Below are 13226 nucleotides of genomic sequence, written 5' to 3'. Positions count from 1 at the left end.
TAGGAGGAGAAATTTGAGCTGAACCTGTCAGCCAAAAGGTTGGCAATGGCCTCTGGTTCAGTGTGGGTGATGTCATTTACAATAAGTTCTTTGTATTGTTGTTATTTCCTCTGAGGTTATGGTTAGCTGTAGAAGGATTTGTGCTTGTCCTTTGCTTCAGAAGCTATTTTTTCTTTAAATTTAGCCTTTGAAGTATTACTTAACCATCCTAGCTGAATGCTTAGATTGGTCAGAGGGCTTTTAGTATGTATGGCTTTGTTCCTCCTATGCTTGGCCTTGTGAATCTCCTGTCTGGGCCAGTCATCAAGGAGCCAGAATTCTCACCACTGACACTAGAGAGGGGCATTCACTTGGAGCAAAAATGGATACAACTAGTACTTCCAGATGCAGCTCTCTGCATCAAGCACAATTTCCCTTAGGAGTACACAGGGAACACACTCAGTCTGGAGCCTGCATTTCTCTGTCTGTCTGTCTCTCTCTCTCCCCCTCCAGGTCCCCAGTAAGACTCCTCACTGACACAGCTCTAGAACTGAGTTCTCAGCCAAGTGTCCAAGACAAGTCCTCCACCACTCTGTGTCCCTGCTCCAAGCAGCTGACACACACTCTTTGAGATTTGATTTTCAGACACACACACACACACACACACACACACACACACACACACACACACACACACACACACACACACACACACACACACACACACACACACCTGGGTAAGGCTGATACAGATTTACTAGCTATGCCTCCTTCTGCCCAGACTATAAGGTAGTTACACTGCCACCAGACACTCCAAAGCCAGCTACTCTAAGGCTCTTACAAGGGTACCCAGTTATACTGAGTGAAATTAATATTAACACCAATGACAGTGTTTGACCAATGCAGTAAGGCTTTCAGAAATGGCAACAGAGTCACTAAATAGATATGAATACACTCAAAGCTTAAAATATTCTCTAAAGGACCGGCCACAATGAAAAGTTTAAACATATTTAATAATAAATAATAACAGGAAAATACTAGATATCTATTTACAATAAGCACCAGGGGTTCAATCACAGGAAATATTAAAATAACACAGATGAATAAAGTCACACAGATACAGAAAAACAGTACTTAGCTAATCTCACTATATTTTCCTGACTGATCTAAACAATTAACTATTCCCTGATCACTTACTAGAGCAAGGCAAGATAAAGTCGGTGAGTTATCCGATGTCAGGTTTCAAAAACAGACTGCTCTTGAGACTTCTGTCTCATCTAGTATTAAAACATTATTACAGATCTGGCTTACAGAATGACATCAGACACATCTGGTTATATGACTTCTGGTTCCCATACTACCCCCTTAGCTAGAAGCTGAACCAGAATTTCACAGATATGTGTTATCATACACACAGATAGAACTTTGCTAAAATATGTTATAGGATTTGGAAGCCATAAAACCAGTTCAACACTTCCACCCTTCCACCATAGCAATTAGTTCACTGCTAAGGACAATACTACAAGGATTCCTAGTCCTTATTTTCACAGGCATCTCATCTCTTGCTGCAATTAAAACTGTAAGATACAAGCTTTATGGCCTACCAGGTAATTTAATTTCAAAATATGTTTCAAAGTTAGCTAGACTGAGATTAACCTCTTCTCATCCAGTATCCTCTGTTATAATATATTAATTTCCACAGTCATAAGTCTGACATGCAGGTGCATTTCTCTTTCTGTCCAGCAGGACTCACTGTTGATATATTTTTTAACATAAGCAACTTTACTAATACATTTTTTATCACAAGTATCTGTACGCGTCTATTTGATATACAAATGACATATAATTCTTTACAAAATTCCAGTTAGCTGTGCTGGCATATGTCACACATCCACTGCTCCACTTCTCCTGGCACAGCTGGCAATACCCCACATCATAAAAACAAAGACTACCACTACTGTAAACTGTGCTTCTGTAAAATCCAATACAAACAAAAGAGAAAAAGAGCACAGTGATGTTCAACCTTTTTTATCGTTTTAATAAAAGGTTGAATGTCACTGTGCTCTTTTTATCTTTTGTTAATACCTCATATCGTCACAGGCCAAGATTTTTTTTTTGTTGTATAACAGATTGATATTGTGATTCCACCAGGGTGGCTTCTCTTTTGAGTTTGTCTTATTCTTAACATGAGTGGGCACAGCTCACTCTATACAGCTATCAGTATGGCTGTAGAGAGATTTTATAAATAGCTCAGTGTATTCTATGGTGCTTATGGTGCTTGGGGGTTAGAAATTTAGTCAAGGTGTTACTTAGTAGAGAAACGTTAGCCTTGGGATAGTTCCTAAAGGTTTTTGGTTTCACTGGATCCCGGGTTTAATTTTTATTTCTAGTAGTACTGCCTTATAGTCAGATCTGAGGAATGAAGATGTTACATTGGGTGAGGAACATTGGCCCCCATGTTAATTGAGTACAGGGTCATGGATGTTTGGACCAACTGTTCCAGGTTGTTGGTATGAACAAAGTTTTAGAATCATCTGGCTTGTACATTAGAAGTGGTGTAAGGTTCCCAATCTATACAGGGGTAGGTGAGATCCCCCATGGATATCTCATTACAAAGACATGCATCTGGAGCATTTCTCCCTGGACCTCCACTGAAAATTGGCTTCATTCCATTCATTCATATCTATTTAGTGACTCTGTTAAAGGGTAAACAAATGTTAAATAAAAAATAAATAAATAAATATTGTATTGGGTTGAATTTGTACATTGAGATAGGTAGTATGAGTTTCCTGGGACATGGAGGGGAGCTATATGTTGCAAGTATATGGTATAATACCCTGTTTATGGTGAGTTGCACATGTATGAGTTCCAGTGGGTCATACACTTTAATTAGTCTGGATGTGAGATTAGTCTTATTATGGAATGACACTCCTTCACCTTTAATTCCCTCCTGTGCAGTAGATGGTCTAAAGGTGTCAAAGGCATTATACACTTACATTGCTGGCGCACTCTCAGTGACTTTAAACCATGTTTCTGTTACTACACAGATGTCTAAACTCTCCAGGGAGAGGAAGGCTGGCAGGGAGTGGTGTTTTTTGCTAAGACTTCTAACACTGAGCAGTACCACTTTCAGATATTATTTCACAGGTTGAGTTAAGTTGGTAGGTTTATCAGTTTGGCATTACCTAAAAAAGGCCCTATGGCATGAAAAAGGTCTTTGCCAATATTCAAGAGCCTAGAGGGGAGAAGTGCAGATTATCCCTGGCAAAGCAGCATGATTTGTCAACCATGTCTTCCCAGGCCAGCAAATATTGTACCCCCTTGGACTGACACCAGAAGCTAAGCCAGTTGTTGAAATCAATCATTTTCTGTTGGTAACAAGGTATTATCCTTGGAGAAGGTAGTATGCTGCTCAGTGCTAGGTTCATACCTACCCATGACACATAATCAGTGAGGTCAATCATGTCTCACTTCATATAGTCAAGGGAGGTATGTCTCAGGTCATGAACACCCACATGAACTATAACAGAGTCATACTTGTACCTGTGGTTCAATTACCTGAGTGCCTGCGTGACTTGACAGATCCTAGCCTCAGAAATGCAACTAACCATGATTCTCTTCTTACTCAGTCTGGTGAGGGAGATATCGCTATGCAAGAACAGACTCTGCTGATACCAATAAAGCCTGTCCCTCCTTAGAACTCTTCTATTCAGAAGAGTATAAATTCTAAGTAACTCCACAGGCAAGCTCCAGTGACAGGAATTGTTTATTTAACAAGCAAAACAGTAAAATAATAAAACAGCAGATTAAGCGCTTTCATCTCCACTCGGGAGACTTCATCAGAATCATCTGCTGAAAGTAAACATATACTTTATATACCACCTCATTGCTTTTCATTGGTCAACCAATTAATTAGTTAAATAAATAAACTTATGTCAGATTGAATACATTAACAATGTTGTAATTCATAGTATATAAAACGCAACATTAAATATAACCTGTAAATGTAAAACATGAATGTCAGTATAAATATAAGTTAAAACCTATAGAAACCTGTGTATTAACTAATTCTAAAAAGTAGTAAAGATATATTATTAGTATTGCACTGTTATTATAAAATATTAAAATGTTAAAAAAAATATATATTATATTGTTGTTATTAATAACATTATTGTGGGGGATGATCAGTCATACACATTTATATACTGACTGATGTTCTCCTTTCAATGGGGTCCAACCTTTGGGGTTAGCTGATAGTAGTTTTAAAGCAGGGGTGATAGAAATATGGAAATCATTTCCATCACTTCCTCTCTCGCTTTGTTTAACTTCCTCTACCACCCAAAATTTGTAATCTGCTTCCTTAGATGTCAGTAAGTGTCTGTATAGGGCATTATTCTAATTTTTCCTATTAATATCATGTATATGCTCATATATACATAACCTTAGGTTACGCTCTGTCTTTCCAATATAGTATGCCCAGCAAACCATACAGTACACTAAATACAGCACTCCTTTGGTGTAACAACTGGAATAGGTTTTGCCCCTAATTTTATAACCAATATTGGGTATATCAAAATCTTTTGTTCCAGCTATAAAGGGACACTGGGAACACCTACCACACTTGAAAGTCCCAAGTTTTTGACATGTCCCCCCTTTGTGGTCCTCCTTTTTCTTCTCCATTATGTTCTTTAAATAGATTGATATAAAGCATTAGCTTTAGATAACTGGTATTTTAAAAAATGTATAGAACAAAAGATAGTACCAAAAGGTTTAAGACTTAACAAATTTCCAAACAACACAATCAATGATACGGAATTTTTTAATACTGTTATGAGCATACTGAATAACTGTGGTATTTCTATCCTGAAAGCTATGATTAACAACAATGAACTGTTAATGGAACAATGTAAAAATATTATTGATAAGTTTAATAACGAGATTAGTTCAAAACCTATTCCAGTTGTTACACCAAAGAGTGGTGTATTTAGTGTACTGTAAGGTTTGCTGGGCATACTATATTGGAAAGACAAAGCGTAACCTAAGGTTACGTATATATGAGCATATACATGATATTAATAGGAAAAATGAGAATAATGCCCTATACAGACACTTACTGACCTGTAAGGAAGCAGATTACAAATTTTGGGTGGTAGAGGAAGTTAAACAAAGCAAGAGAGGGAATGATTGGGAGACCCAGCTGGAATTTCAGGAAATGATTTGGCAATTAAAGCTTGATGCATGTAATAATCTTGGTCTGAACGATCATATTTCTATCACCCATGCTTTAAAACTACTATCAGCTAACCCCAAAAGGTTGGACCCCTAACTAAATACACTAACACCATTGAAAGGACAGAACATCAGTAAATATACAAATGTGTATACTGATCCATCCCCCCACAATAATGTTATTAATAACAACAATATAATATATATTTTTAATATTTTTAACATTTTAATATTTTATGATAACAGTGCAATACTAATAATTAATGTATTTATTGAATTACATATGTATTGCTTACACTAATCTTTATATGTATTTTTTTATGAAGTGTTTTTTCCCCCAATAACAAAGTATTGTATTACAGTTTTTGGTTTGCACATAAAATGTATTTTGGTCTGCACTTGAAAGCTTTATTTTCAAAGTTGTATGTCTTTACAGTCGCATATCTTTACTACTTTTTAGAATTAGTTAATACACAGGTTTCTATAGGTTTTAACTTATATTTATACTGACATTCATGTTTTATATTTATAGGTTTATAGGTTCATAGGTAGGTACTAGGCTATCTGCTTGAAGGCATTTATAAGCCTAGCCAGAATGTGTTGGCTTTTGCCGCCCCTTAGATTAGTTCCCTGTGTATAGGTTATATTTAATGTTGTGTTTTATATACTATGAATTACAACATTGCTAATGTATTTGATCTGGCATAAGTTAATTTATTTATTTAATGAATTAATTAATTGGTTGACCAATGAAAAGCAATGAGGAGGTATATAAAGTGTATGTTTACTTTCAGCAGATGATTCTGATGAAGTCTCCCGAGTAGAGATGAAAGCGCTTAATCTGCTGTTTCATTATTTTACTGTTTTGTTTGTTAAATAAACAATCCCCGTCACTGGAGCTTGCCTGTGGAGTTACTTGGAATTTATACTCTTCTGAATAGAAGAGTTCTAAAGAGGGACAGCCTTTATTGGTATCAGCAGAGTCTGTTTTTGGTTTGTGGTTCGTGTAGTGTTTTTTGTAGACATCGCTATGCCTCACTATAGAATCACCAAAGATCAAGAAATTTGGCTGTGTGCTGGTTTGCCTTAAGGGCTTAGCAGTGGAGGCACTGGATACAGTGTTACTATGTGTAGCTGAAGGTGGTGTTCTAGCAGAGTGTTTACATGATGATTGAGGACTTATTCTTTGTGCTATACAGGAGGTCTTGATGTTTTAGGAAAGTTACCAGTAAGTGCCTCATCATAAGTAGTTTTATGTTTAGGATCTTTACCTTGTGCAGTAGGCATGGTGCAAGTGTCACTGACAACCTCTATATGATTAGTTTTGGTTGTATGAAAAAGTTTTGCCTCCATTGTGTAAAAGTGTAGTTACACCTCTCATGTACACTATCTGTTTTATTAAGAATAAGTGGGTAGTCAGTGTACATGAGCCAATTGCTACAATGCCTCAGAATAACCAGCTCAACTAGACTGGCCACAGAGAGAGTTAGGATTAGGAAATGGATATCCATGACCACTGATCTACTAAGGAGGAGTAAGAAAAACTTAAATATTGAACAAGTCAATAAGACAAACAACTTGATGAGCAACACTCAGGTATTAGCAAACTAGATGTTCTAGTAGTTAAAAAAAACGGCCTTGACAATAATGCCACAAAAGTGCAGACCACAGACCAGAACAAAGACACTTAGAATAACAGGCACAATAAGCCTTCACCAACAATTCACAGTTCAGAAGGGGGAAGGCTACCCTCTCCTCCCACAAGAGTGCAGACCACAAACCTTCTTAATGTAAAATAACTGACTTGCAGCCCAAGTGCTTAAACCAGAACTAAGACACTTTTAGAATAACAGACACAATAAGCCTTCATCCAGCAATTCCCAATCTCATCCATCAAATCCTTTAGTCATCAAAAGAGAATGGAGGGCTATCAATTCCACAGGTAGAGAGAAACCTGTCTTGTTCTCCTGTACCTCACAATTTACATAAAACCATCTTCATGGTGAGTCAGCCAATTGCCCCTTGTCAGATTTAAATTTTATCTTTCATCTTGCAAGCTGTACTCTTGAGATGCTGTCTTTCAGATGAGGCATTAATCCAGGTTGTCATATGTCTCTAATAGTTGGAGTAGGATTATTAGTTTAGGGAAGTGTTAAAGTTCCCATGTAATTTCTCAATGAAAATCAATGGAATTTTTGTAGAATTCTGACCAGGTTACTTCTAGTCACTAAAATACTATTGAATGCCATTTTACGCTAACCAAAAGAAACACTTTGAAATCCTATGTAGCTGATCAGTCAACAAAATACAAAAAAAAAAGAATTATGTGTGTGTGTGGGGGGGGGGGGGTACTGCAAATGTCTCAATGCATTTCCTTTGCTAACTTTCCCAGAAAAAATTCTGTGCAGCACAGTCAGCATGACATATTTTAGTTGGATAAGTGTCTAAGAAATAAATAATTAATTTGTAGACAGTAAATGAGATATACTGCAACATTTTTCAGCATTACAAATTAGCTGAAGGCTGAAATCTACTGCTGTCTGGTTGAGTGAGTTAAGGAGAAGTAAAGTTTCTGTAAATCACCAGCAAATATTTTAAGTATAAAGTAATATTTCATTCAAGTATTTCAGAGACATTACATGATGTTAGCCACTTTCGTCCCCATAGTACACATCTATAAATGTGTCAAGCATATTATAATCTGTTTAGTGATGTCATAGTTCTTAGACAAATGCTACTCAGGATGATTCTTAGTGTCACTAGCAACTTAGAATGATGACAGTGATGACAACAGTAGTTTTAATGCATGGCGTATGGTTTGCGCCCAGTGATTTGGCATACTGCTTCTGCGGGAGTGATGTAAAAACCACTAAAATTCAATGCAAGGTCACACTTTCTGCTGGGGCTTTGAGAGTGTTAATGCCTTGCAGCAAACCATAATGAGTGGATGTCTCAAGCTCTATGTAAAGGGCTCTGGACTGTCACTTATAAGAGCAAAAAGCTGGCAAGCTTCTGGGAATTATTGCCAAAGCTGAATGCATACCCTTATAGTACCACTAGTGCCATCTAGTTATCATTAACATACCATGACAATGCAGGAATTATGCCTTTTTAGAAGCTCTACCTGATGTATTCTGTGAGATCATGCCATATCTCTCATTCTATACTCTCGCTACACACAAAAGAAGCTTTTGGCATGTTTACAGGAGACATTCAAATCACTTTTCTTTGCTTTTTGCTATTAAATTTTCAAAGAAAAACTAGCAACTGTGTAATGGTATCTACAGTACGTAATGACATTTTCTACCCATTTGTCTACACAACAGCAAAACAATTTTATTTTATATTTCCTGAAATGACATAATTAACTAAAATGAAATATAAATGTATTTCTATTTGATTTATTTAATGGTTGTAAGTCACAGCTTTACTACAAACATACATTTTCATTTGACTCAGGAAGGGGAAATGGGATATTACTCAGGCTATCTCAGCAAGAGTTATGACATGTTCACTTTAACTGGAGATATTGCTGAGAAGCAGAAAAATCACTTTGAGGAAGTACTGAATAAGTGGATATACCTTCTCTGAGCAGAACGGTGCAAGTAGTACATGAGGAAACTGAATCCAGTTTGGCAGATCAATTAATTGTAGCAATTATACATTTCTATTGAAGCAAGCTGGTGGAAGTAGAAAAGATCGTCCAGAAATGTCGAAGGTGAAGACTTTGTTGGGGAGTCATGGTTAACCCATCTTTTCCACACTGTTTGAAAGAATGGGACAGGACCTAACTGCCAGATTAGGGCAATAGTCCTTATTTTCAAAAATCAGATAGCAAGGAGGTTCCCAATTAAAGAGGAATCACACTCCTCAGCATGAAAACATATGTCAAGGATGACTTCTCCTCACACATAAATCCCCGATTCAATAAGAGTAAAGTAAATAAATTCTGGCCATAGAAAAGTGGATCAAATCTTTGATGTTTACTTGGAGTTTCCCAATACTGAGTACATGCCCTTTTAAATACCAATGTACCCTAAAGTGTGTTGTGGGAAATGCTATAAAACTATGGGATCCTAGGACTGTTGCTGCATGACATTCTGTGCCAGTATTTCAGGGGTAAAACCTGTGTCTGCATCCTTGTATTAGGTTAAATACATTCAAGGGGGACTTATGTCCCTATCAAGGGAGTGTCTTGACTTCCCTCCTGTTTATTATTTTCATGGACAGGATATCAAGATGCAGCCAATGTGTGATGAGCATCCCATATGGGGATGTGAGGCCTGTATCTCAATTGTTTGTGAATGACTTTTAGTTCTTAGACTCAAGTGACTGATTTCCTGATTTCCTGCAACCAATGGAACGACTCACTTATGAATGTGATACTGCAGGGATCAAAACCAGCGCTTCCAAGTAAGAGGCTGTGACTATCTCCAAAGATAGAGTGGACTGCACCTTCAGATGAAGGGAGTACAGCTACTTCAGGAAAGTTTATCTACTTCAGGGTCTTGAGATTAGTGACAATGAGGGGATCGGGAGATTTGTCCAGCAGACTGATGCAATGGCATCAGTACTACAGGTGTTGTATCAGACTGCAGTGGAGAAGTGAGAACTGAGTAGTGGGATGAAGTTTCAGTCTTCCAGTCAGTCCATGTCCCCCTCCTCACATATCATCATAAGCACTGGGTAATAACCGAAAGGATAAGATCACAGCTGTTCCTACAAAAACAAAGTTCCTTCAAGGGGTAGTTGGGTACATTCGCAGTAACAGAATGGGAAGCTCAGTAATATGGGAGGACTTCAGAGTCCAAACACTGTTCCCCAATGTTGAAAAGGGTCAGTTGGGGTATTTGGGGTACCTTGATAGGATGTCTTCTGGATGCCTATAGGAGGTTTACCAGCTGCAGTCTATTGGAAGGAGTCCCTAGGGCAAATCCAAGGCACATTGGAGGGATTATATCACTCAGCTTGCCTAGGGGTACCACAGAATGAATTGAAGACTGTTGCTGGGGACAGGAAAGTATTGTGTACCTGCTCAGTTTGCTATCACCATGACCCTCACTAGCACCTGCTGTTTAGAAAATATTTGTTATAGTTCCCATTGTAAGTGTAAGCTATGACATTCTGTAATCTGGCTTCTGACATCACTATACATGTACATCCCAAGCTACGACATTCTGTAATCTGGCTGATGACATCACTATACATGTACATCCCAACAAGTTTCCTTCATTTTTTTAAGAAAATACCTGGAAACTGCTTTGGCCATAACCTGCATTAGGCAAACAATTTCCTTGTATTTTCTTTCTCTGCTGTCATTCACTGATATTGCCCATGGAACTGTATTACATATGCATAAACTCTAGGAAACACACACAAAGTATAGTGCATATAAACTAATAACACCATTTTAAAATTGCACAGCGTAACTGCACAGTAAATTATCAAGCAAACAGACTTAGCATTTCAAGCATTTTTATCTTTCTGCTGATATGAAATATGTAGCAAAATTTCAACATTCTTAAGATACTTGCTCTACTCTTTGCAACAGTTATCACTCAAAAGAGCAGTTAATGTGCAGAGTTTGGTTCAAACTAATGTTACTTGCAAACACAGACACAAAGAAACAGAAATTGTATACTAAGAGAAGAATATTATTCCCTGCATTATCTAATGTCTAAAGGAATGTTGCAACAGTACTTCTCACCCTCTTCATTCAAAGATACTGTTTGCCTTCTAGCACATTCTTACCAAAGTGGAAAAAGTCTTGCCTGTTTTATTGCCAGAAAAGTGAAGATAAGGGAATAGGATCAAACAGATGTTTCTTAATACCAGTCCGACCTACTTGTTATATAGGACTATATCAGGTCTCCATACATAACTACTAGGAATACGGATGGTATCAAGCCCATCATATTCATCCCTATTCCAGCGCAGATAGGCATCGAACCACACCTGTCGAATCCACAGATAAGCTGTTAGGATCTGATTCCTTTCATCCTGAAAGAGAAATAAAACAAAATTGATATTTATTTCCAAAATACCCAGTAATTATTAACAAAATTAATAATGTAGTTCTCCACCATTTGTCTGCTTTTTAGTCTACATTTATTTGTTGCCTTCTGCTGTATATTTAATTATGCTACTTTCTGGCAAAAAAAAAAAAAAAGCTCAATCATCTAGTATGCGTACATTTGTTCAAGTACTTGCTTTTAATCACCTGTAGTCTAACGTTGTTGAAAAGATTATTCATAACTACAGTATTTTTATGTATCTGACTTTTATGATATGAAACAGTGTGCTGGGACATATAACATACTGCAATACAATGCTGTACTCCATCTTAGCATACGCAAGAGACAGCATGTAATGCAGCAGAAATAAGCAATATTGCAGGCAGCTATTGGGACTGTGCATACCTGACATGGCTCAACTTATTTACTTAAATAACACTGCAAAATCCGATTTCACAGCAGTACAGTAGTTGCTGACACTAAGCTATGATATACAAAGTTACATCACAGAGCGATTGTAGCTAATAGAACACAATACTAAGCAATAATTTACTATACAGCTATTTCTGTCTAGTATAACAATGCACTACTGAATTCACATACAACTGATCAAAGTATGCTACAGAACGGATCTGATACACTTCACTAAACCAAACTGTAGCACAGGGTTTACGTATAGTCTGCACTGCATGATACCCTGGTACACAGCACTGACTTCTGGGAGCACACACCAGAATGTGAATCACATCTGCTAGGAAACAAGATGTTTCACATTAATTAAGATGAAGTATATAGTATAATGATATCCTTTGTGAAGTACAAATTTGCAGACATGTAACTGTCACTAAATTATACTACAACTTTCCATACTGCAAATTATTACATCAGTTTAGATTACAGCATCCTGAACCATGATGCAAAGTACTCACACTCAAGGCAATAATGTCAGTATTAAATGGTTTACAAGAATGCACCAGATGGGGTCTTTTGAAAACTGCAGCCAGTGACAACCACCTGACTGATATTTAAATTAAAACAGTAGCATTTCTCTTTTCTCCAATAGCCTTGTAGCTAGACTTCATGAAAAAAATCTTCATACAAGCTGAGCCACTAATCATAAACAACATCAACTCTCATCTCCCCTAAAACCAATTTCCACAGCACTGTACATGCTTTTTCCTCTCAGGCACCTACCTTTTGGCAAGCTCTCCCCATTGACATTAAGGAAATCAACACTTATTCATAATTCAGAATGCAACTCAAAAAGAACTTCTTCATCTAAGCCAAATACCCTGTTTCAACATAGGAAACATCACCTAACCTCTCTCCTTTCTGAGTCTCTTTTTCCTCTCTTAAATAGTCACTGAAGACTGACACACTTTAGAAACTAATGTATATATTGTACACTACACTCTGCTTGATTGCACATTGCACTGTGCTTGTTCACTAGAATGTATATACATATTTTTTTTCTACGTAATTAGTCTGAACTGCTCTGTTATTGCTTATATTTCTCTATTTTGTGCTTGTGAAAAGTTTTGCATTTCACCAGGTCTGAGCCTGAAATTGGTCAATATCGTTCACAGCACTAGTCGGGTAAACAAATATAAATAATATAAAATTAAAATAAAATAAAATAAAATAAAATCCATTTTACCAGTGCCCCATGAAACGTGCACTTCTTGCATGACGCAGAACTAGGGTGTCCCACATTTTGACCCTTTCTCACAGGCTTCTTTGAGGTATTTTCCACACTGACACATTAACAGTTTAAAAGGAATGACTCCTTACACATAGCAATACCAGCATTCACAGACTCTCACGGTCTGACTTAGTATGACAGAATGATATTTATAGTTACTGCTTTGTGCCTTCCTGTAACATTTGACTGTTGTTCAGATTTCATGGGATTTTGAGTATGTTAATATTTCGGCCAATGCCTAGTGATCTGTTATGGTTATTTTGGGCTGATGAAAAGGCTGAGGCAATGTTTGAAAATTACAT

The 13226-nt window shown here is 37.1% G+C and overlaps 1 protein-coding gene across 1 annotated transcript in view; it reads right to left on the bottom strand.

Moving 5' to 3' along the window:
• The window catches only part of CHRNA10 (cholinergic receptor nicotinic alpha 10 subunit), an 867306-nt gene that overhangs the window by 355551 nt on the left and 498529 nt on the right, over positions 1–13226 (bottom strand). Inside the window, exon 3 of the mRNA XM_044073048.1 lies at positions 11054–11208. Coding sequence (XP_043928983.1) covers positions 11054–11208 — 155 coding nt within the window. The remainder of the gene's footprint in view (positions 1–11053; positions 11209–13226) is intronic.

The sequence above is a fragment of the Protopterus annectens genome, chromosome 5.part1 (assembly GCF_019279795.1).
Source record: "Protopterus annectens isolate FY-2018-M chromosome 5.part1, PAN1.0, whole genome shotgun sequence".
NCBI classification, from domain to species: domain Eukaryota; kingdom Metazoa; phylum Chordata; order Ceratodontiformes; family Protopteridae; genus Protopterus; species Protopterus annectens.
This window is presented reverse-complemented; position numbering and strand designations above follow the sequence as displayed.